Raw genomic sequence first — 20815 nt, 5'->3', positions numbered from 1 at the left:
CACCACTCCACACACGAAGGATGCTACCGGAAGCCTGGCATCAGCTGCCGCACTGTTACGGATATATCACACTTGTGCAGGAAACAATCTTTTACTGAGCAGATTCCACCTAGGTCACCCTCCTCACCCCAAATTCTCAGCAGATCTGGAGTCTGGCACTGCTCCTGCCCCCTGTCTGGCCAGGATATGGGCAGGACCATACCAGTAAGAGTTGCACCTGGGCATGAGCTGGGTATTCGTCTCTCCTCTAAACGTTTTTCTGGGCAGGACATTCTCCTGGTTGTGGTCCCTATAGCAGCAAGGGCTCTCCCTGGTGCAGGCTGCTGGTGGTGCAGAGCTGCTCAAGCAGAGAGAGGCATGATGCTGCGAACTCCCTTGCCTGGACAAGAAGGGCTCAAGGGAGGCTGATGTACTTGCACTGCATCAGTGGAGTCCCGGGGGACTAGAAACTGGAGTGGCCTGCTGGGTGGAAAGGGCTGCTGGGGGGTGGCCTTGGTTCATCACCCAGCAGTGAATCTCGAGAGGAGACAGAGTATGCCCTTCCTCTGCATCAGCCAAGCAGGCTTCTTTCCTTCTGGTCAGAAGTCCCCAGCCTGTTTCTTTGAAGTCCTTTAGTCTGAGGTAAAAATTTAGAAGTGTAAAAATAATTCAGGTATTTGTATACACACAGAAATACATACATACACACAGAGCTGTATACAACACACATATATATATATATATATATATATATATGAATATATACACCTGGGCATTTTCCAGGTCCTTGCAGCAACCCTGGTGATGGGGGAGGTGGACAACCAGTGTGCCCCCCAGAGACACATGCCTGGTCCCAGTGCTGTTAGACCCAATTCTGCAGCTGTTGCCCAGGAACATTAGAAGTCTACTGCCATCTCCCCGCGGTCATTCATTTCAATGTTGGTGTAATTTTGGGGATGTCTGAAAAGCAACAGACAAAGAAAAATGCAAGATTAGTCGCTGTGCTCTTTTGCACAAGGCAGCTAATCTGCATCTCAGCTTTGCACTTACAATGAAGAGGCTGGATGACCAGCCTTCAGCAGGCACAGAGTTTACTAAGGTCTCTGTTAACGTTCTGGGGAAAAACAGGGGCAGAATGCCTGCCATCACCTGGCACATGTACATCAACTTAAAACCACCCTGGTTTCTGAAAGAGATTCCCTAAACCTGACTTACGGTATTTTTTAAATTCCTTAAAAAAAATACATACTGAGTTTTCTATTCCCCAAATGTATTTTAAGACCTTCCCTCATTTCTAACACTTGCACATCAGCCCCATATCCAATGATGAAAAAAGATCAGTAAAAATTCACAGAAATAAATCCCCTGGGCTGGTTAAATAACCCATCCACTGTAACATTTATTTCAGACAAACATGCAGCCTGAGTGTTAAGCTGCTGTTTGCCTGCTGACAATGTTAGAGAACGCCAAGTAATTATTTAAAGTGGTGTCATGTTATAATGTGAAAGCAGTTTCCCATCAAGGTAATCCTAAACTGTTCGTTGCTTCCACCCGGCTCTAAGGAAGAGCTCTTCCCTGTGGCCAAAGCATCATCTCTCACTGCCCCTTGCATGCCACGAGCCTTCAGCTTTCTGCTCTCCCACCACAGCACGTTGTAAGTAAGATTGATGGCCTTTACACTGTGCCTATCCGTGGGTTTATTGGTGGTTATCTTAACCTCCTGCAGAACCTGCAGCCTGCCACATAAAAAGCAAAGGGGCTTTGCTGCAAAAATTAGGACCAACACATTGGAGTGTTTGGATGCAGCATCTGAATGTAGGTGTTCACCCGACTGAAGGAGCAGGTCCCTGCGCAGTGATTAGAGAGGAAGCACTAGGGAGGGAGAGGGTGAGAGATGCAAGGCAGACGGGAAGGTGGTTTCTCACCTTTTGATGAAGTAAAATGCCAGGCTGACCAACAAGAACATGAGCAGGAGAGATCCCATGACAAACAGGGCGATTTCCCAGCCCTGGAAGGAAGCTGAGGATGCAAAGGCAGAGATGGAACATTGTAGCCATGACCTTTCCTAGCACAGGGTGCCACCAGAAGGTCACAGAATCACAGAGTCACAGAATGGGTTGGGTTGGGTTAGAAGGAACCTTTAAAGATCATCTAGTTCACACCCCTGCCGTGGGCAGGGACATCTTTCACTAGATCAGGTTGCTCAAAGCCCTCTCCAACCTGACCTTGAACACTTCCAATGATGGGGCACCCACAACTTCTCTGGGCAACAACAGGTTGGGCTGTCCCAGCCTCCTGATCTGGAGAGCCACTTTTCCATCCCCCGGCTGCACCCTCGCGGCATGCTGGCTCTGGCCAGCTCCAGCCTGGGTGCCAGCTGCTGCTCCGAGCAATTGGGCTTCAGGGCTTCTGGGCTGTGTGCCCAACAGCTCCAAAAGCAAGGGGCTCCCCAGTGAAGCCCAGTCTCATGAGAAGATTTAGACACCCAAACTTCCTGTGGTATTGCCGTGATAGGGCTGACTATCCCATCACACTGGAGGAACTGATCGTCATTACCTCTCTCGTAATGACCCACCAGTTTCTAGAAGGCAGCTGTGTTTTTGAAGCATCAACAGAGGTCCCTGGTGGCTTGCCCTGCATTGCCCTTCTCACATGGAGATGTGGCCTGACCCTGGCCCTGGTCCCGCTCACTGAGCTGGAAGCAAATCACGATGCTTAGCTTTGCCTCGTACTCACCATCACTGTGCGACATGGATGGTGCATTTTTTGGGGCAACGCACTCAGGACTGGTTTTCAGCACTCTTCCATCCACGGAGAAGGGGTGGGGGCTGGCCAGGAAGCCCTGGTGCCAGGTCTCAATGGACTGCTGCTGCTCTAGCTGCCGAGCCCACACCTGGCCCCAGACCTTCACCAAGGAGCCCACGCATGTCAGGTTCAGCTCTGCAGAGAAACAACAGTGGGGTTTGGGTAGTTGGAAACCCTCCAACTGTTGAGGAATACATTGCTCCCATGACTTCATGCCCTGCTCCAGTAACACCCTCCTGCTCCCATGCTCTTCACCCTCTTCTCCCCACCTCTCTGAAATCACGCCACCATGCTGTATCACAGGTAACTTGAGCATATGCTCAACCTTTCTTTCAGTGACAAAAGGACTTGGAGTTGTCCTCCCAACCCAGCAGAATACTTTGTACTACACTTCGTAACTTCATGATCTCTACCCATTGGTGAGAGTTGTCTGAAATTGTTCAAAAGGTCAAAAATGTGTTTGGGCAAGGGAGACAAAGCATGGCTGTGAAGCCTTCATTTCCTTACAAAACCAGCCAAAAAATAGGAAACATTTCTTCCCATTCCTCAAAAGCTGTAGGCCCCTATGACTTCCAGAAGTGACTTTTCTGTCCAGGTACTTCAGATAAGTATAGGACACTGAAGGAGTCTCATAGAGGAATAGTTGAGAACCAGAGTCCTCTAGAGTGCAAATGGCTTTTTGCTTTGCAGGTTTAGGATTTTCAGTTTGTCTGGCAGACATCTCAAGGCATTATCAGAGACTGCCATTCCTCACGGTCCCTCTAGCTTGCCCTTTCTCTAGTAAGCAGCCTGTGTCAGGCTCTCTCCAGCTCTCCTCGCTGAAATCCCATGTACCCACCACTGATCCTCCAGTTCCCCTCACTCGGGTGCAAGCCTGCAAGTTTGCCTTGAGAAGGGACCATCCTGATGATGAGCAGCTGTGGGTGGGTGACGGAGGAGGGCACTGCAAACTGGGTGAGCGGAGCGGGGCACCAACCTTGCAGGTAGAGCTCAGAGACGCCGCAGGAGCACTTCTCCTCTAGGGAGCTCACCAAGACCCTTCCCAAGCTTTCCAGCATCCTCCTGTGGTGCAGGGTCCACATGGAACAGTCTAGAGGAAAAGGAGATGTAGTTTTCTGGGTACAGCTCAGGGCGGTTAATAAGCTCCCAGCTGTGTCCCCCTTCCAAAACACTTGGCTTCACACCTGAGCTCAGGAGCAAAGCTCCTCCAGAGCCTGCGTCCCGCCCTTCTCTGCATCCCACCCTCCTCTGCCCCCCTCCTGCAGGGTGAGTCTTCACTTCTGGCCTTCTACCACCACGTATGCCAGCGTCACTCCTTCACCAGCCTCCCAGGGGAGTGGGGAAGAGGTATGCCCCACATGTCCCACCACATGGGCCAGTACAAAGTGGTCTCTTGTGCTGGGAGAGGAGGGAGAGGCCCACTGCCTGCCCCTCTCAGGAGGCTGGAGGAGGAAGAACAACCTCGGTTTCATTTTACCCAGGTCTTGACTGCCCCAAGCTGATCCAAGCATGGACTCTGCAGGGGCTGGAGACCCCACTGTACTTTTGCCTGCTGGCTCTGGAGTAAGGACTGAGCCACACCATTTTGTTCCCATGGATGGGCTGAGACGGGAGGGTTTGCTGGCAGCTTCCCTGACTGTGCCCCTGCCATCATGAGAGACCTGGGGGGGCTTTCCCGCCATTGCTGCAAAACTAACGATGCAGAAAGAAATCCCAAGAGCAGGGCTCGGCCCTGCCTGAGCAGAAACGTCTCAAATGAAATACGTGGCCACCTTCATACAAGCACACGTTGAAGCTGTGAGCGAGGCTGCCCTCTTGGGATGGTGGCATCACATCAACACATGGCTGCCTGTACCAGCTCTCCCCCAGCACGTCCTCTTTCATGACTGGGAGGCAGCAGGGTCCCCGCCAGCATCCCCCTCCCATGCCATGGGAAGTGGGGGTCAGCCTCCCATCCCCCTCCAGCCCAGCCCTCCCACCCTGCACCAGTGGGGGCACCCAGCTCCACTCACTGGGTGTCAGGAGGCAGAGGTGGAGATCCACTGCAAAGGCATCCTGGGGACAGCTGTTCTGCAGACCAGGGGTAGGGTCCGAGACGGCAAACTGCAGCTCTGTGCTGGCATTGCCGCAGGTACAACGGCTCAGGGACACAGGCCTGTCCCCAGAAGAGGAGTCAGAGCTCACCAACATGTCACGCACCTTTCTTCCCACCTCCAACCACAAATCCCTCCCAGGCCCCAGTTCCTGATGCTGCTGGGGATGATGGAGAGTTTGCTGGAGCTGGAGCTGAAATCAGCTTTCACAGGGCCATCACAGAGATGGGTCCAGCCAATCCCACTAGTTGGAGAAGACCTGGGCTTGGCCAGAGCAAACCTATTTGGTCTGACTGGCTTCTGTGGGAGTAAGATTGCTGCCTAATTACAGCCAGCCTCCCAAAATTAGAGTTTGTCCTCCAGGATAAGGAGTTACAAGCTACACAATATACAAGCTACACAATATCTGCCCCTGCATTTCACTAACCTATTGCTTCCCTCCCCACACCAGGGCTTAGAAACTTGGTCATGGTGTGAGGAACCAGCTTTTCTGGATGCAGTCGTTCAGGGCTGGACTGACAGAGGCTGCCTGGAGTCAGCCCACATGAGCCCTCCCACCAAACCTCCGCCCTGACCTTGTGAATAACCACCCCGGTGAGGTTTCAGCACAATGTTTCAGCCAGCCAGAAGCTGGAGATCTGTTTCCTGGGAAAACCACACATGTGGGGCTGCACTCCGTGCACACGTGCTCGTAGGGGAGGCTATGAACGCAGAACCTCCTGTCAAACCAGATGGGACAGGGGAGCAGAGGACTTGAGGAGGACAGATTTAATTAACAAAGGTGATCATGTGGACAGGAGGAACTCTGCTAGTATTCCCACCAAGAGAAAGGCTCAGCCCTATTTGTTGTTGACTCCACCTAGGAGCGAAAGGGATGTTGGGTTTTGTTTTGTTCTCCTGCTCACAGGGATATCCTTTTTTGTTTGGTTTTTTTTTTTAAAGAAAAAGTTTGGCAAAGAAGCATATGCAGCTGCTATCTGTAAAGGCTGCATTCCTTCATGTGATGCCATGCATATCCCTTGGGGAGAGCAAGTTAAGTGAGCAGTGGAGGAACAAAGTTCAATTCTCTATGCCAAGGGCAAGGAAACATTTTCCATTGCAACATGCTATCCACCTCTCTGTTTTTCATCACAGCGCCGGTGAATGCATTCAGCCGTACAGGACGCAGGACAAGGCAGCAAGCTCAGCAACATGCCAGCTGGAGGCTCTGGGTGCGGGGAACCCAAAGACATTTTCCTAGAGAAGTGACCTCACCTGTCATCCTTGCAGGGCACAGCGTAAGATGGTCCGAAGAAGTCCAAGTGTCCTCCAACTGTGCTGGGCTCACACGTGTAAACCAAGGCATCCACCAAGTTCTCTGATGTTGCCTTTGTGCCACCAGGAATCAAGCTGGTGCTGTACACAGCAATAGCGCTGGAGCCTTCACTAGCAGCAGAGATGTCTTTGAAAGTCAGGTTTGTGCCATCTGGAAATGCCAGGGGAATAAGCGGGGTGAACATCTAGATAGTGTTAGGCTGAGCCTTGAGCCTGACAGGACAAGCTGGTAATGAGGAGAACTCCAAGAACAGAAATGGAAGACAAAATAACGGTGGTGACTGAGGCCAAGTAAAGCTGTAAAGCAGCAACTGCTTGCTGTGAACACAGGTTTCCAAAAAGATCAAGGTTCCTCTGAGATCAGAGTCCTCTTCATGGAGCCCAGCCAGAATTTAAGGTGAACAAAAAATAAATCAAGGTAAATGAATGTGCCGAGGAAACACCACCTCAGGACCAGGAGGAGGCAGCCGCACTGTAGGGCTCAGTGAGCATCAGTGAACGTGGCATCAGTGAATGACCAGACAGACCTGGTGGACCCTGCTTCTCCTGAAAGCCCCCGTCTTGGTACCAGCAAGAGGAGCTTTCAGTCCTCCTGGTCCCTCTGCACTGCACGGGGAGCTCAGAAGAGGCACAGAGGAGGATTAAGCACCTTCTCAGCTGGAGTGTGATGGAACAGCCCAGGCAGAACAAAGAGAGAAAAAACAGGAATAAAGGACAGGAAAGGCAAGGAAGAGTTGTTCCCCAAGCCATGCACCCTTCTCCATCCCTTTCCTCAAAGCCACTCAACCACCTGCCCATTTGTTTGAAGACAGACCACACGCCAGGTCGTGCCATCAGCCTCACCGTGCCCGTGCCCTCCGTCCAGTGCAAACACAAACAGCCCCGTGGCTCCAATGGTGCCCCTCAGTGGGACGCTGCCATGTGCCTTGCCCTCCTTCCCTGAGAAGAAGACCAGGCTGAGCCCTCCCAGGCTGGTGCCAGGCTTCCCCTCCAGCTCAATGAAGCGGTAGCGGGTAGCACCACTGGCGAGGCACAGCTCACTGATGCGGATGGCAGGAGGGGCCAATGCCGAGGACCTGCTGCAGAAGTTCTCCCCCAGTGGTGTCACCGTGGTCACCTGCGGGGAGACACAAAAGCTGCTGCCACCCCTGCTGCTCCCATTTCTTCAGGTGGAGTGACGGCTGCTCATGGTGTTACCTCTTGTTTGTGCCTCCGACGGCTCCCTGGTGAGGCCCAAAGAGGACATGATGGTTCTGCCTCACACGAGCTGCCCCTCACTCCCACCATCTGTTCAAGGGTTGTCCTGACTGCGAGGTCCCATCGACTGCGAGGTCCCATCACCATGCATCCCCATCTCTGCCTTTGCTCCCACCCTCGGGACTAGGAACAATTCTCTTTCCCTACTGTCAGGAGCACTTCTCCACTTTTGTCTCCAGTCCACAGCATCACTTCCTTGTGGTCCTCTCCCACTGCAAACGCACCTCCCTTCTGCCAGCTTCTAGAGCAGTTTTATTGCCCCAGTTTTGGACCTGAGCACACCTCTGCGCTGGCCCGATCCCAGCAGGCATCAGCAATGGAGCAGCAAAGCCCTCCCTTACCCAGCTTTGTGCAGGACAAGCATACATACTCTGTCATGTTCCTTCAGGGGGACTATCTGAAACTAGACGTTTTGAAATAAAAAGGAACAGTTCAGATGAATTAACACAAATCAATCACACCAGTGGTCGAGGCACGTCCTTCACACATTGGCCCTGCAGGAAGTTGGGTTTCAGGGAAGTGGCATGCTGTACCACACATCCTGAAGGTGGCACCCAGCGAGGGGGGGTGAAGAGGTGGCTCCACATCTGGCTTGGGGTAATTCGAGAGTCCAAGGTGCTGCCCACAAGCAGACTCCCTGGTTTGGGGGCTGGTGGCATGTGAGCTGTCTTCAGGGATCTCCTGGTTCTGAGCCACGCTGCACAGGGCAGGGAGATGTTACCTGGCCAACAACAGGCAGGTGAATGGGGCAGGGAGGTGAGGACTGGCGAGAGCATCAGCAGATGGCAGGAGGTAGATGTGGCTCACTAGAATGCTCTGCTCTCCCAAATAAAGGACATACTGAAACATGACCTCTGCCCTCCCAGTGACTATGGATGGAGAATGGACATCTTCCCTCTTAGTGACTACGGGCAGAAAAAGGACATCTGCCATCAACCCACCTGGAAGCTGCTCTGGAGTTTTGCACTCAGGCTGTGGCAGCGGCTCAGAGACTCATCCTCGGTGCTGTGAGAATCATTTTCGTACAAGATACTCTGCCCTGGTACCAGCACTCTGACCAGCTGGTCTGCCTTCTCCAGCATTCGGGACGTGTACACCACAGCGTCCACCAGCCCCTCTGCAGTCACAGCCATGTTGACTCCATAGAGCGTGGTGTTGCTGTAGTAGAGAGCCACAGCATCTGCCCCATTCTGGATGGTGTTGGGGGGCAGCCTGATCATGGGTGCTGGGCTCACAGCGCTGCTCCCCACCAGGAAGTAACCCAGCTCATCTGTGTGGTGTCCAGACAGGTCCAACACCCGGTACGCCCGGCTATTTTTACCATTGTAGAGGACCAACCAGTATCCCTGGAGGTCAAAGTGTGTCTGTCCAGTGTAGAAGAGTTCAATGTACTCTGCATCCTCTCCTCCCCCTGGGTTGTCTGGGTTCACCTCGTTGATGAGTAGCTTGGCCACTTCTACAGAAGGTTCTTGAGTCCCTTCTGGTATCTCTGATGGGACACCTTGGAAAGCAAAAATGTCACAAATACGGGCCTAAGCACAGAGCCCCAGGGAAACAACACAACATTGCACACTATTTTGCTGGGGTGAGACCCAATTCAGCAGAGGACTGAGGATGCTGGCTTAGATTTTTATCATGTGTGTGCTCCATACTCCTTAGAAGACCCTTGGCAATACTCTGGCTAATACCAGCTCTAACAACAGAGCTCACTGTTATTCCAGATAATGAACAATATGGGCTCTAGTAACTGGATGCGATGGAATTGGAAGGGATCTTTGCCAGAGTTGGGAAACTGGAGGGAGGGACACCTCCCTCCTCTAGGAGAGCTAGACCCACAGGTCCACCCTCAAACACATCGTATCCCCCAACCTGCAAGAATGATGACTGGTACCTGGAGGCAAGTCTGGCACATTAATATCCTTGAAGCAGGAGCTTTCTGCTGTGATGTTCCTTCTGTCAAAACTCACAAGTCTGGGTGTCTCTAGGAAGGTCTTGAAGGCTAGCAGCAGGCTGCTCAGCTGGTCCTCTGACTTAGCAGTTAGCAGAGTGGTGAACACAAGCCCCACGTCCTGGCAGGCTGCCTTTGGCTCTGTAGAGGCAAGCAGAGAACTGCCTCAGTTTCCCCATGCTGCCAAAGACCTACTTTCTCCTGGAAGAGACACAAAGCTCACCAGCTCATCTCTACCACTGCTGCTTTCCTGGTGAGACTGACTCAGGGCAGCTCATAACATCCACACAATGCTGTGAGCTCTGCCTGTGCCAAGGGGCATCCTGGGACCAAGTCACACAGCACACCCAGATACTGTCCTCATCCTTTTGAAGCCTTGTAGTCCCAACAGTGAACAGAATAGTCTCTTTGGGGGGTGTCTAAACATAAGCTAAACATAACACTGCTGAAAATGCAGACTGCAAAGTCATGGCTCTTCTCTTCATGTGTCTGCTCATCCCACTCGCACACTAACCTAGTAGGGATATCAGAAAAGCAACGCAGACCAGTAAGGCCACTTGCATTTCTGCTTCAGCTTGGCTTGGTTCATATGGATAATAAGGTCAAGTAGGCAACAAACTCCTAGTCGAGATGTCAACCCGGTTGCCACATCTGTCTGACTGCAAATGCTTAAGGCCAAAATAGCTGGTGGTCTGCCGATGAGCACTGATGTGTGTTGGTGGAGCTGCAGATGGGAGCACTCTGTGGAACATGGAAGAACAGCACCATGCTCTGCCTAACACTCAACATTTCTGTCATCAGCACCAAGATCAAATTAGCTGGGATCCAAGCCAGGAGGACACAATGCAACAGGGAACACAGGGCTGAAAATCAGAAGCAAATGGGCTTTAACCACTGGTGGTCCCTGGCCTGCTCCGCTCTTGCCCAGCTCACCTTTGAAGTAAGCAGCAGAGACTCCACAGCTGCAGGATCCATCGAGGGCCTGGACCAGAGTCATGAGGATCTCTTCTGACTTCACAAGCCACTCCTGGCAATCTAGGAAACAAAAAGCCAACTGTTACCCAGCCAGTGCAACCTCGGGCATGGGATCCAGGTCGTTCTGGGGTGGGTGCAGCTCAGCTCCTGCTTATCACTCAGAGGGCCCAAAAAGGCTTCACTTCTCCCCAAGCAGTTGGGTGTGGGAATGAAGACTGGAGAAGCTCCGCTTGGCATGGGTTGCCATGAAGAAAAATAGTGCAGAAAATTGTCAGATGTCCTAGTTGCATTTCCTTTGGTGTTACGTTCACACAACCCAGCACAACTCTGGGTGGTCTTCCTGGACAGCTCCAGCTTTGTGCACGTGCTCTTGTCCTTAGGAGGTCCTGCCTACAGGAGCAGAAATAACTAATACCCACCTGCTACACGAAGGCAGAAGGAGAGAGTCTGGCTGAAGCGTTTGCTGGGGCAATCATTGAACTTGCCAGGGGTGGGTCTGCTGAGGACGTAGGATAAGGAGTCCCGAGTCACAGAGCAGCAGTTGCACTGGCTCATGGACACATCTCCCAGCTGGTGCCTGCAAGAGACAGACGTGTAAATGAAAGAAAAGTTGACTTTCCAGCTGGAGACCTGTGTCCTCTTCACCCACCAGTCACACCTGCTTGCATCAGAGGGTGAAACCATGCACTTAGAGTCTTCTCCCTTCACAAGGTTTGGAGATCCTCATCAGTACCTACTTGTCTCAAAAAAAAAAAAGCCCAAGAGCTCACTAAATCTTGAGAGAAAAGAGCATGGGCTTCATCCAACCCCTTCTCTTCTAGCACTGGCTGCTTTTTTGACTGATCTGAAGACAGGCAAGATAGTACAGACACACTCGTGCTCAGCCTGGGACCACTGGGAATAATGGTGGGGTGCAGCTAGAGAAACTGGAAAGGCAGCACCTGAAGATGAAATGCTTGAGCAAGAGCCCTCAACTCAAAGGCAAAGAGCATGACTGGGGGTTGGACTAGATGACCTTTAAAAGTTCCTTCCAACCCAAACTATTCTATGATTCTATGAAGCCCCACTGTGAGAAGCTGCACAGAGCAGAGCTGCTCAGAGCTCCTCAGGGAAGGAGACCACCTCCTTATGGGTCAAGTGCAGGTTTTGTTTCACAAGTGGGAGGAAGAAGAGCAAAGGGAGGAATAGGAACATGCTGTGGATAAGTGGTGACCCTGTCATGGGAGTAAACTACACCCTTTCCTGATGCAGTTGACGCCACTGTAGTCTCAAATGGCCTTTTCACAGGCCCATCTAGAAAGGGTGAATCTCCTCCAGCTACAGAGCCAGGATATTGGTATTTAGTTGACAGTTACACACAGAGGTCAAGTCTGGTGCTTTGCCATCAAAACCACAGACAAGAGCTTGCCCAGATTTTTTTTGCTTATTGCCTGGTTCTACACACTCCACCCCATCTTCACATGCATGGCACCTCGCTGCCTTTGCTCCTCCACCTGCTCCACTGTCCTTTACCCACTCTGTTGTCCTCTCTCTCCTGTTAGTAGAGCATGCCTAAAATGTGAAGGAAACAGTTCTCATGTCTCACAGGAGTCTGAGGTTACTAACGTTTCCCTTAATGCACAAAGACAAAAGGAAACCCAAAAACCAAAAAGAAAGTGGCTCAACCCAGAATGAACAGTAACCCAGCTTCCAGTCCTTGGTTTGGATGAAGCAGGGCAAGAATTTTCTAGTGGGTCAGGGGAGAGATACTGAAGTCCCTCCCTTGCCCTCATTTTGACCTAAAATTCCATCCTGAACCTAAGAAAAACCTTTTCTTGTTGAAAGTGGTACTGGAAAATTTATGATATTGACCATTACACTTTTATAAATAATAAATAATTAAAATTATCAAATAATAACCAGCAATCATTTGGTCAGAAAATTCCTCCTCAAGTACTTTACTCCGCAACTGCACAGCTGCACCAGGACTGCTGTGGAGAGGGGGACACCTACAAACTCAGACCAGGCAGTGGAAAAAGGCCGGGACTCAATATCGGCATGAGGAGACCCTGGCCTGGAGGTGGCACTTGTCTTCCAGTCCTGACTGGGGTTTGGGACAGCAGGCAAGGGCAACTCTGGTGCCAAACTCTCCTCCCAGCCCTGCCCAGCCTCTCACCGCTTTTCCTCGTAGGCAGGTCTGCCAGGGGTCAGGGTCTCCAGCAGCTCAGGGTTCGGTTCGTCATTGGTCGTGTACACAAAGGCATCCAAGAGGCCTGTCACCGGCAGCGCCTTCCCTGGGACAAAACTGCTGCTGTTGCCGCTGTAGAGAGCAATGGCATTGGGGCCACCTCTGAGGACAGGACGGGTGGTGTTGTCCGGGAACGGCAGATCCACTGCACACCAGCAAGGAAAGGAACAACGATGGCACGTAAGCAACACGAGTGATACCCCCTATGTAGGTGTGCTGGTTTTGGCTGGGGTAGACTTAATTTTCTCCATAGTCGCTAGTATGGGGCTGTGTGTTGGATTTGTGCTGAAAACAGTGTTGATAATACAGAGATGTTTTAGTCCCTGCTGAGCAGTGCTGACACAGAGTCAAGGCCTTTTCTGCCTCTCACCCCACCCCACCAGCGAGGAGGCTGGGGGTGGGCAAGAAGCTGGGAGGGGACACGGCCAGGACAGCTGACCCCAACTGCCCAAAGGGATATCCCACCCCATATGGCCTCATGCTCAGCATAGAACGCTGGGGAGACGTTCGGAGTGATGGCGTTTGTCTTCCCAAGTCACCGTTATGTGTGACAGAGCCCTGCTTTCCTGGGGATGGCTGAACACCTGCCTGCCGACAGGAAGGAGTGAATGAATTCCTTGTTTTGCTTTGCTTGCGTGTGTGGCTTTTGCTTTACCTATGAAACTGTCTTTATCTCAACCCACGAGTTTTCTCACTTTTCTGATTCTCTCCCCCATCCCACCTGGGGGGAGTGAGCGAGTGGCTGTGTGGGGCTTAGTTGCCAGCTGGGGCTAAACCACAACAGTAGGAAACCAGCATCTGTTTGGTCCTGGAGAGCAGGACACAGGAACTCAGAAAGTGGCTGGGGTTGTCTGGTTATTGCAAATTTGACATCCGCTGCCCCATCTTTCTGCTCACTAACATTTCTCACGTTCGCTCAGCCTGAATTTCCCCATTCGTGGCCAGATCCACAGCGTGGAGGAGGCTAGAGGGGGAAATCTGAGCAGAGTTCATCCTGCTATTTTGGTTTTCCGAACAGAGAAGCTGATTTATGCATCAGCAAGGGAACTGGAAAGCAAGTGCTGATGTGAGTCTGTCTACAGTAAAGTCAATTTTTAATTCTAAAAGAGATCTGCAAAATCCACTAACCTTTCAGGTAGCAGTTGCTTTAATAGTACACAAAAATATTTAAGAATTTACATTTTATTCTAGCATTTAACAGTCCTTGGTTTCTACAAACACAAACACTCTACACATACACACACACATATTCAGCAAAGGTCCAGATACCAGCACACAGAATTAAGGCTGAGGTTTGGCAGAGCTTTCCAATTTCCTTCCTCGTATTTACTGTTCCCTTCACAAGCTATTTCCCTACCACCCAGTAGGAACTGCTGAGGCTATTAAAAAGCAGCAGAGTGCTGATATTTGTTCTCCCTGTGTAAATGGCTTCAGGGAACAAACATTAAAGGAGGAATCACATAAGAGGCAGAAGGGTAAGGAGAAGTGGTTACTCCTTGAGAAGTGCCACCAGCGCACCTGCATGCTAAGGGGCAGTCCTGTGACTTAGCCCTGATGCATCCCTGCCCAGGGGACTGTTTTTCCCCTGCCTGACTAATCTGGTGACCTTCTACAATGGATCGAATGCGTGGAGGATAAGGGAAGAGCAACTGATGTCATCTGTCTTGACTTCTGCAAGGCCTTTGACATGGTCACACAAAACATCCTTGTTTCTAAATTGAAGAGATATGGGTTTGATGGGTGGACTATTCAATGGATAAGGAAGTGGCTGGATGGCCGCATACAAAGAGTTATGGTCAACAGATCTATGCCCAAATGGAGATCAGTAACAAGTGCTGTCTCTCAGGGGTCTGTATTGGGACCGATATAGTTCAACATCTTCATTAATGACATAGGCAGTGAGTGCACCCTCAACAAGTTTGTGGATGACACCAAGTTGAGTGATGCAGTTCATACACTTGAAGGAAGGTATGCCATCCAGAGGGACTTTGACAGGCTGGAGGAGTGGGCCCACGTGAACCCCATGAAGTTCAACAAGGCCAAGTGCAACGTCCTACAGCTGGGTCAGGGCAATCACGAGTATCAGTACAGACTGGGGGATGAATGGATTGAGAGCAGCCCTGCAGAGAAGGACTTGCGGATATTGGTGTACAAAAAACTGGACATGAGCCGGCAATGTACACTTGCAGCCCGGAAAGCCAATTGTATCCTGGGCTGTATCAAAAGAAGCGTGGCCAGCAGGTCAAGGGAGACAATTCTGCCCCTCTACTCCGCTCTAGTGCAACCCCCCTGGAGTACTGCGTCCAGCTCTGGGGGTCTCAGCACAAGACAGACCTGTTAGATCAGGTCCAGAGCAGGGCTATGAAAATGATCCAAGGGCTGGAAGAACCTCTCCCATGAAGAAAGGCTGAGAGAGTTGGGGTTGTTCAGCCTGGAGAAGAGCAGGCTCCGGGAAGACCTTATTGCAGCCTTTCAGAACTTAAAGGGGGGTTATAAGAAAGATGGAGAGAGACTTCTTACCAGGGCCTGTACTGATAGGACAACGGGTAATGCTTTTAAACTGACGGAGGGTAGATCTAGATTAGAAGAATAAGGAAGAAAAGTTTTGCGATGAGGGTGGTGAGATGCTGGAACAGGTTGCTCAGAGAAGTTCTGGATGCTCCATTCCTGGAAGTGTTCAAGCTTAGGTTGAATGGGGCTTTGAGCAACCTGATCTAGTGAAAGTCATCCGTGCCCACAGCAGGTGGGGTGGAACTAGATGATCTTTAAAGGTCCCTTCCAACCCAAACCATCCTATGATTCATTTGAAAGTTTCCCACTGGCATCTGTTAAGGGAGGACTTTTGCTCCAGTGCTCTCACAGCTTTAAGTTCTCTGCAGTGATAGGCAGACAGGCCTTACAAAGACAGGACTAACAGCCAGGGCTATTTTAAGAGCTCTTGTCCCAAATCTGAAGTAGTCAGGTTAAATCAAGTGGTCAGCTTCTCACAGAGTGCTCAGCATGGAGTCACTATATAAGTATCCTTTTAAGATGATTAAAATGTAATCACACAGTGTCATTGGGTGTTTTTGGGGGAAAACTTTTCACAAAAATGTGTGTGCAGTACGCTTGAGACATCTTGACAAAGCCTCATTGGAAAAAAATGCCAAAGCGTATCTCCAGCCACCTTCTTGACTTGAATGAGCCTTGAGGAACAGTTGAACATAATCTTTAGGAATTTCCTGCTTAGTCTGCAAGCTGGTTGTGCTTCCGCATTGCTTTCTTTGAACCCGCTTAGCTGTTGACTGCTAATAGCCCCAGCTCATCCAGAGGTAAGAGCAGAGCACCTATCCTGGTGAGAAAAGCAGAGCTCAAGTGGACAATCAGCCCTTCTACTTGTGGCGAGAGAGTATTTGGAGCAGTTTGAATTGTAAAAAGGAGCTCAACTGCTTTAAAAAAAAAGTTTTAGTTGCAAAAGTATTTTCATTTTTATGGGAACCAGCTTTGTAAGGGATGAATATACTCCCTGACTCAGAAATCATGAGTCAGTGAATCTGCAGAGTCAGTGTCTCCAGCTGCCAAAATCTTCTTTTGAGGTGCCCAAAATAACAAGATATTTCTTCCTCCTCTGGTGGCCTGGAAGAAATTTTGAATGTTGGGAGGAAGTTTAGATCGCAGCTTCACACAGCTGATATATGTGACCTGCATTTGCAGATGGTGCAATGGAAGAAAAGCCCTTGTGCTTTTTTGAGAAGAGATTATGTATCTGCTGTGAATGACCACCAAGTTACAGACAGAGAAGGGGGACACTTCAAGGAGATGTGGCACAGTCAGGGTCCCATGGCAGGCTTGCCACAGGGCTGGGAGCAGAACTGCATCATCCTGAGCAGGCACATGTGGGCTTCTGACCTCCATGAGGTCCCTCACCTGGAGCTCTGCAAGTCTACCACCGCTGCGAGACATACCACCTCCACTTGTTTGTCCTGAAACCACCTCCTTCTACCTTCTTTTGGTGCCCTTTAGTTCTTGTACCAGGATAAAGAGTAAGCAATCAATTGCTGTCCACTTTCTTCAGGCTACTCACATTTCTGAAACCTCTGTCAGGGCCCTCCTAAGCTTTCTCTTTTCTAGGCCTACTTAGTTATTTCTTCTGTGGAAGCATTTCCAGAGCACTATCCATCCTAGCTGACCTTCTCTGAATGTCTCCAATTCTAATATATCCTTTTTGAGATTAAGGTATTGTACTACACAGGACACAAAGATACAAGCAAACTGTGAATTTATACAGTGGCATAAAAGATGGCCTCCATTCTTTCCTCTTCTCCTAATAATTTCTAATACTTAATTTGCTTTATATAATTCCTTTTCCAATAATTTCTAACACTGGATTTGCTTTTTTATTTGCCACTGAGTTCTGAGTCACATTTTCACTGATCTCTCAGAATGTCAAACAACAATAAAAAACAACAGCATCCTCCAGCCCCAAACTTGGCTGATCGCTCCCCCAGCTCTGAGGTAGTCATCAAAATGCAGTCCTTACCTGGGGTTTTGCTTTGTGCTGGACCGATCAGAAGTAGCCCATCCAGTGAGGTTTTGCCGTAAACATCCATGGTGAAATAAATGTCTTTGGTCCGACCATCGATCAGCACCAGTACCATGTCCCTCAGCATGGTGGAGTGGGGACCCTGAAGCTCTATGAACTCGAACTCTTCAGAAGAAGAGGCAGCAAGGACCTCACTGATCAGGACAGCAGATGCGTTCAGCTGAGAAGTTAGGATGCAGTGGTTGTCTGTGCCTGGGGTGGGCATGGCCACTTGGAAGATCCACTGAGAATCTGCATTGTGGCACCTTTCTATTGACTCATCCATGGTGCTGAAGGTGGAGTCCTCCAGGAAAGCATCTCTGCCAGGGGTCAGAACCCTGACCAGCGTATCTGCTCTGTCCGTCTTCTTAGTCTTATGGACCAAGGCATCTACTAGTCCATAATTTGTGACACTCATGCCCTCCTTGTAGGTCCCTTTTCCATAGTAGAGAGCAATCGCGTCAGGGCCATTCTGGATAGTGTTCTTAGGAATAACTATAGCAGGGTTCACAGAAGAGGAGCCAACGAGAAAGAGCCCTTGGCTGTTAGTAACGTTGCCCTGGAGGTTTAAAACTTTGTAGGCTCGGTTTCCATTGCCATTGTAGAAGACCAGATAGTAGCCATCCAAGTGGGCTGTTTGACCACTGGTGTGATAGAGCTCCACAAACTCAGAAGTGTCCTGTCCTGGGCTGTCAGCATTGACTTCATTAATCAAGAGGGTATGCTCTGTTTTCTGGTTCCGGGGGTTTTTTATGAGATTCTGAGCAGCAACCTTGGGAAAACAGATGTACACAAGTACCATCAATCCCATCAGCCAGATATCTCCCATGATGAAGGCTGGGGTTTTTGTTTCAGTTCAAATCTAGAGGAGAGGGGCCTGTCCTTTTCACAGCCACAAACAGAGCACAGAAGGAAGCTGCCACCACTTTGCTGTTTCAGGACAGCAACGCAAGGCCTCCGACCTGGATGCTGACTGGCAGAGGCACTGGCAGAGGCAGGCACACTTCTTCAAAGCAGCAATCCCACAAAAATCAGACGGAGAAGGGTATGGCTTGAACAAGAGATTTCCCAGCTCAGCTCCTTTAAAAGTCAGGGTGGTGGAGAAGAAAAAACTTGTTAGGAAACACAGAAACACACCACCGACATTTAACAGCCTTAAAGCCCCTGTGTTTCTTCAGAGGTTTATCAAGATGCATAACAGCGACTGCAATGGGACAAAGCCAGCAGTTTTCAGTCTTCGAAACCCTGAGACTTGCGTGAACACTGAAAGTTGTACAGTGTCTGTGTTAATAGTTATTTCCCTCAGTCCAATTTATTCCACAGGAATTAACACAAAATGGCACTAAAGATGATGGTAACCATCTTCTCCATCAAGGTGAGGGTGAGGAAGGAGAGGACAGATGGGTTTGTCTGGATTCTTGTCGCATGATTGCAGAGCAGCTCCACTGACCACCACACCAACCAACCCTGCTGCAGCTCTGGCAGATGCAGAATAAGTCTGCAGAATAAGCAGTGGGGAGGAACTGACAATTTAAGACACTTGGAAAAAAAAAAAAAAGATATTTGTTTTCCCATTTCCAGAGGTGTTTCTGCAAACAGCCTTACCATCACCTGCTGAGTTTAGATGACCTCCTTGCAGTCTTTGGCCATCTGAGATCAGACACGTGGAGGTTTCCAGCCTGTGCAATGCTTACCAGCACGGATGCCGGAGCCCTGCCTCCTTCCTGTGCTGTGGGGCCACATCCACATGGGGCTTACGGATCAGGAACACACCTAACCCTCCAGCTGCTTCAAGTCACAGCTGATGATCACAGCAGCCCAAAGGGCTGACTGCTGTGCGGGTGGCTACCTGCAGTCTTTGTTAGGTGAAGTGCCAGCTGCCGTGGGACCATAGCATCTCAACCTTCAGCTACGGACGTAAACACCCAGGCGTGTGAGTGAGCCTGTACGGTCTCATTTATCACAGCCACCTGAGCTACTGCCCGTGCACAGACATCTCGTCACAAACAGGAGGAAACTGCAATAACTCCAAAGCATGAAGCTGACAGTGATTCACAAAAGAACAGACCCCGATGGAGAGGTGACCCTGAGCCACACTGCCCCAAAACGCCTTTCCCTTTTGCTGTGCCTGACAGCCCTTAAGCTCATGTGCTCTCAGGCTACAGAAGATGGAGAAGCACACACCTGCCTCATGCCTCCACCACACAGGAGCAGCCCAGTGCTGCTCTCTCGTCTGTTAGATGGTCACTATCAAAAAGGTCTCCATTCCCTTTCAGGCACAGATCATCCCCCAAATCACTAGCAACATCCCCCCTCTGGCAGACTCTTACTCCTGCCCAGCCTCCAAAGAAAAAGAAACTGTACCAGCTTCTCCCCGCCAAACCCATCCCCACAGGTGCCCTACTTCCACGGTCTCTCCCCATTTCAGTTAAAGGCAGCATAAAGGAGGAGGAACACACAGGGGAGCTCCTGTCCAGGGGCGTGCGCAGGGCAGAAAGAGACCCGCCAGAAATCGGAGAAAACAGCAGGAAAAAATATATCCCCCCCCCTCCCCAAGCTGGACAGACTGGCAGGGCAGGAGCGGGGCGGGATTTCCCGGCGCAGCAGGGACCGAGCGGCGACGCCCGGCAGCCCCTGCCCCGGCTCCCGGCTGAGGAGGGCAGCGGGAGCCCCGGCCCCGGCCGGAGGGGCATGAGAAGGGCCGGGGATGGGGCCGGGAATGGGGCCGAGCCTCCGTCCGGCCCGGGGAGGCGGCCCGGCTCCCGGCGGGGCTGCGCGGAGCGGCCGGAGCGGAGCTTGGGGCTCAGCCCGGGCCGCCGGGAGCGGGCTCTCCCGGCGCAGCCCCCGCGCAGCCCCCGGGCCGGGCCGGGCCGGGCCGGGCCGGGCCGGGCGGTCCCCGGGCGGAGCGCACAGAGCGGGGCCGCGCCGGGGGGGCTCGCTCGGCCCCGCCGCCCCACGCACTCACCGCCGCTCGCTGCCACGGACGCGCCGCCACCGCCGCCCGCCGGGACCGACCGGGGAGAGTGGGGCGGGGCGGGGAGGGGGAGGAGGGAGAGCCATTCATGAGGCTCCATCCCCGAAATAAGTGCACTCGTGCCCGTGTCCCGGAACACCCTTCTCTGGCTCTTCCCAGCTCTTCCCCCCGGGGGGGCGGACGGATGTTTACCCGTTGTGCATCCCGGCCCCCAGGGAGGGAATTCCCCAGCCAGGACCGGCAGCACAGCTGGGCTGGAGGACGTTGCGTCTCTCCCGGTACCAGCCTCAGTGGTTGAACCAGGAGCTGGAGGGCTGCGTGTTGGTGCTGGGAGGCCGTGCCCAGCCTGCCCCAGTGGCAGCGGCAGGGCTTTCCCGTGGGACCGGTCCCTGCAGCCTCCATGAGCTGCTTTGCCCCAGTGCTGTCTTTCTGCTGTGCAGGATCCTGCGCCCAGCCTGTCTGGATCCGGAGGGAAGAGCAAATACTGCTGCGCATCTCCCAGCACGCCTGGCGGGGGGAGCTTTAAGCCCCCCCAAGTTGCACTGGGACCCTGCTCCATGGGCGATGGGGAGGAGGCAGGCCTGGCCTTCCTCTTCCTCCCCATCAACTCTCGGATCCTGCTCCCCCAGACCTGCTCATGGGGCTGCCCAGTCCCCTTTCCCTAAATCTCCCCATGGGGAGA

At 51.6% G+C, this 20815-nt stretch overlaps 1 protein-coding gene across 4 annotated transcripts; it reads right to left on the bottom strand.

Moving 5' to 3' along the window:
- Window positions 1-72: 72 nt before the first annotated feature.
- On the bottom strand, window positions 73-20259 carry LOC140658847 (uncharacterized). Of its 4 annotated transcripts, XR_012044883.1 has the most exons (16): window positions 19009-19534; window positions 18765-18888; window positions 17118-18239; window positions 12527-12743; window positions 10791-10948; window positions 10330-10431; window positions 9340-9537; window positions 8390-8949; window positions 7035-7308; window positions 6132-6342; window positions 4797-4939; window positions 3761-3874; window positions 2716-2919; window positions 1905-1998; window positions 748-939; window positions 73-616 (listed from the first exon to the last, which is right to left on the bottom strand). XR_012044883.1 is itself a non-coding variant. In XM_072877782.1 (15 exons), exons 2-14 carry the CDS (start codon window positions 17986-17988, stop codon window positions 876-878), a joined length of 3210 nt encoding a protein of 1069 aa, XP_072733883.1. In that variant the 5' UTR covers window positions 17989-18239; window positions 20125-20259; the 3' UTR covers window positions 73-616; window positions 827-875. The 4 variants fall into 4 exon arrangements, 2 of the variants coding, with proteins under 2 accessions (XP_072733883.1, XP_072733884.1); XR_012044882.1 differs by lacking the exons at window positions 18765-18888; window positions 19009-19534 and adding an exon at window positions 20125-20259; XM_072877782.1 differs by lacking the exons at window positions 18765-18888; window positions 19009-19534 and adding an exon at window positions 20125-20259 and having other exon boundaries at window positions 827-939.
- Window positions 20260-20815: the final 556 nt, after the last annotated feature.

Source organism: Ciconia boyciana, chromosome 13 (assembly GCF_034638445.1).
Source record: "Ciconia boyciana chromosome 13, ASM3463844v1, whole genome shotgun sequence".
NCBI lineage: Eukaryota > Metazoa > Chordata > Aves > Ciconiiformes > Ciconiidae > Ciconia > Ciconia boyciana.
Note: the sequence above shows the minus strand (reverse complement) of the source record. Positions and strands in the feature narration are given on the sequence as shown.